This window comes from Capsella rubella, unplaced genomic scaffold, assembly GCF_000375325.1.
Source record: "Capsella rubella cultivar Monte Gargano unplaced genomic scaffold, Caprub1_0 scaffold_5, whole genome shotgun sequence".
Classification (NCBI taxonomy): domain Eukaryota; kingdom Viridiplantae; phylum Streptophyta; class Magnoliopsida; order Brassicales; family Brassicaceae; genus Capsella; species Capsella rubella.
The window spans coordinates 6,147,025-6,150,940 of NW_006238919.1; the positions used below are offsets into that span (position 1 = coordinate 6,147,025).

General features: G+C 35.2%; 2 protein-coding genes across 2 annotated transcripts in view; both read left to right on the top strand.

The window, feature by feature from the left end:
• LOC17887200 (probable disease resistance protein RPP1) overlaps nt 1-3,916 on the top strand; it is a 50,913-nt gene that overhangs the window by 25,328 nt on the left and 21,669 nt on the right. The window lies entirely within an intron of this gene.
• LOC17884823 (probable disease resistance protein RPP1) overlaps nt 1,674-3,916 on the top strand; it is a 4,015-nt gene continuing 1,772 nt past the window's right edge. Inside the window, exons 1-5 of the mRNA XM_023783519.1 lie at nt 1,674-1,866; nt 1,957-2,500; nt 2,682-3,552; nt 3,595-3,822; nt 3,902-3,916. Coding sequence (XP_023639287.1) covers nt 1,674-1,866; nt 1,957-2,500; nt 2,682-3,552; nt 3,595-3,822; nt 3,902-3,916 — 1,851 coding nt within the window. The remainder of the gene's footprint in view (nt 1,867-1,956; nt 2,501-2,681; nt 3,553-3,594; nt 3,823-3,901) is intronic.

Genomic DNA, 3,916 nt, shown 5'->3' on the forward strand with positions numbered 1-3,916 from the left:
ATCAAACGTAATAATTATCTTTCCTTTAATATTGAAAACCAATTTTTTTTTTATCAACTGAAAAATGAACGATGGAGATTAAATCTCTAAACCCGATTAACATATCCTTTTAGTTAGTTAGATCCGCGTGTTAACCCAGTTAGAAATGATAATTATTTCATTTTGAAACTATAGTGTAAATTCATTGTGTACTTCAGCTTTAATAGTATAGATATTATGATCACTTTATACAAAATGCTTCCCTTTTAATAGTATAGATAGTCTAGACTCTGTTCCTTTGTGACTATCCTTCGTTCTTAAAAACCTTTGAACAAATTTTAACCTGAAAATATTCCAAAATCTCCCAAAAAGAGTTCCAAAGTCAAGCAACATTTTCTATCACTACTAATAAATATCCTCCACAGATAATAGGGAAAAATGTCAAAAAAAAATACGGAACTTTCAAATTTGGGATGATTTAATCCCAATCTATCGATAAATCATTTTTAATCATTAAGTTTATGTTGACTTTTTTGTAAAATAGCTAAGTTTCGTTGACCTTGCTGATTTAAGCACGACGTTTAATCTATGTTAAAATCTCGAAGACGGGGTTAACTGTTTGTGTGCTGATTCCGTTTAGCCTAAACAACCATGCTTTTTAAAACGACAAAACGATGTTGGGAGTCACTTTCTTCCTCCATGGGTCCGCGCTATGGCAATAATTCGACAAAAGGTAGAGAAAATTTATATATTTTTTTAGGGTTAGGGATTTAGATTTGTAAATTGTGAATCGATTAGGGATTGTGTTTCTTTAATTTCTTAAATGATGTTTCTTTGTGGTTTAAAATACATGGTCGCTTAGGCTAAACGGAAGCAGCTTACATATCGTAATTAACCTCGTTTCACAATTTAAGACACATAAAACGTCGTGCTTAAATCAAAAAAGTCAACAAAACATAACTAATTTATGGAAAGTCAACATAAATTTGTGATTAAAATGACTTTTTGAAAGTTCATGATTAAATCGTCCCAAATTTGAAAGTTGGGGATTATTTTTACATTTTTCCCTGTAGATAATACATCAAAGATTCTTAATTTGAAGAGACACTCTATGGCTCAGTAATCATGTCAACTTGCATTAGAAAAAGATTAATGGACATCAAAGATTATTAATTGCAAGACACTCGATGACTAATCAATCACTAATCACAATATCAACTTGCATTAGAAAATGATTAGTGGAATTAGTAGTAGTAGTAGGTGTGATCGTTAGCAAACATTTTCCACAAAATCTCTCACTGTATTTTCCACATTCTTCTGTGCAAAGTGTGATTCTTCAACCTCGTGGAGATTTCTGTCTTTTATTTTATTGCATCGGTGATATTTTCATGTCCAGATTTGTTTCTTACTCTTCTCTGTCTCAACTAAACTCCAACGTTTTACAGTTTTTTTTTTTTTTTGAATTAAAGTTTTACTTAAGGTTTAATCAATGTGGAATCGAATTGACTGGACTGGCACTTGATGATTATGTTGATCTTGATGGTTTCTTTGATTTTCGATTAGTGTTTTGAGACCAGTTCTTGATTATATGTGTTCTTGATTTTTAACTTTAAGGTTTCTTTGTTTTATTCAAAATTTTCACCTAATTGTGGGAACTAATGATCGCTGCAGTGTGACACTTCTTGATTCCATCAATGGGTTCTGTAATGAGCTTGAGCTGTAACAAGAGGAAAGCTACGACTACGAGTCAGGAGGACGTTGAATCCGAATCTGTAAAAAGACAAAAGATATGCTCGACCAACGATGATGAGAATTGCAGATTGATTCTTCCATATGAGTTTTCTTGGAAACGTCCTTTGAGTTTCTGTGCCAACAGAGTCGTCAACGGTATGTTAACCTTGACATATATCTATCAAAAATTCTTGATCCTGTCTTTATCATACAAATAATTTATTTTTATTTTTCTCTTTGACTCAGTTGCAGCGGGTGCTTATACCAAATTCAGATTCCAACAAGAAAGCAAGGATATCATACCTTCTTCTTTACCTCTTCCATCTCCTCTAACTTCTGTGTCTCGAAACTGGAAACACAACGTCTTCCCGAGCTTCCACGGGGCAGATGTCCGAAGAACCATTCTTACTCACATCTTGGAATCGTTTAGAAGAAAGGGAATTGACACATTCATTGACAATAATATAGAGAGGAGCAAGTCTATCGGTCCTGAGCTCAAAGAAGCTATTAGAGGATCGAAGATCGCGATTGTCTTGCTCTCCAAGAACTACGCTTCCTCTTCGTGGTGTCTTGATGAGTTGGCAGAGATCATGAACTGCAGGGAAGTGTTGGGTCAGATTGTCATGACCATTTTCTATGAAGTGGATCCAAGTGAAGTAAAGAAACAATCTGGAGATTTTGGAAAAGCTTTTAATAAAACTTGTAAAGGTAAAACAAAAGAGCATATTGAGATATGGAGAAGAGCTTTGGAGGATGTGGCCAAGATCGCTGGAGAGCATTCTAGCAGCTGGTTTGCCCTCTTGAATTTTAGTTTCTTTTAAGTAATAATTTACTTAGTCATCAAACTATATTTATTAGTAGCTTTTAAAATATATTAAGGCGAGAAAAAACATTAGTTTTGGATGTGTTTGTATGAAAAATTTTCATGACTAGTCAAATTAACAGTTGCACGTTGATATCCTCTAATGTAGGAGCAATGAAGCAGCCATGATCGAAAAAATAGCCACTGATGTTTCAAACATGTTGAATAGCTCCATACCATCAAGAGATTTTGACGGTTTAGTTGGGATGAGAGCTCATATGGACAGGATAGAACAATTGTTATGCCTAAATTTGGATGAAGTAAGGATGATTGGGATTTGGGGACCACCAGGGATTGGTAAGACCACAATCGCCAGAGTTCTGTTTAACCAAGTCTCCAGCAGATTCCAACATGACGCAATCATGGTCAATATCAGAGGATTCTATCCAAGACCTTGCTTGGATGAATATAGTGCACAATTACAACTACAAAACCAAATGTTGTCTCAGATGATCAATCATAAAGACATCAATATTTCTCATCTAGGAATGGCCCAAGAACGGTTGAAAGACAAGAAAGTGTTTCTCGTTCTTGATGAAGTGGATCAATTAGGACAACTAGATGCCTTGGCGAAAGAAACTCAATGGTTTGGTCCTGGAAGTCGGATAGTTATCACAACAGAAGATATAAGTGTTCTTAAAGCGCATGGGATCAATCATATTTACAAAGTGTGTTTTCCATCAAGTGACGAGGCTTTTCAAATATTTTGTATGCATGCCTTTGGAAAAAAGCACCCAGATAATGGTTTTTATGAGCTTGCTAGGAAAGTTTCATACCTTGCTGGTGAACTCCCTTTGGGATTGAAGGTTCTAGGCTCCGCTCTCCGTGGAATGTCCAAGCAAGAGTGGAAAAGGACACTACCAAGGTTAAAAACTCGTCTTGATGGGGAAATAAAGAGCATTGTAAAGTTTAGCTATGATGCCTTGTGTGATGAAGATAAAGATTTATTTCTTTATTTAGCATGCATTTTCTCACAGACCGTGCTCAAGGGCAAGACACCTTTTGAGTTTCCAAGAATTCAGAAATTGGAAGAGGTTCTTGCAAATAAGTTCTTCAATGTGTGCCAAGGTCTTCATGTCTTAGCTCAGAAATCTCTCATATCTATTAATTATAATCGGATATATATGCATACTCTGTTAGTACATTTCGGAAGAGAAACTTCTCGTAAGCGATTCATGCATGGCACTCCGAGACGTCAGCTTTTGGTTGGTGAAAGAGATGTATGTGAACTTCTAAGTGACAATTCAATAGTAAGTTTTCCCACTACACTGAGTTATTGGTTAACTAACCATCTCTACTTATATTTTTTTTGTCTCTTTTCTTTGTCAGGATAGTAGTCGTTTT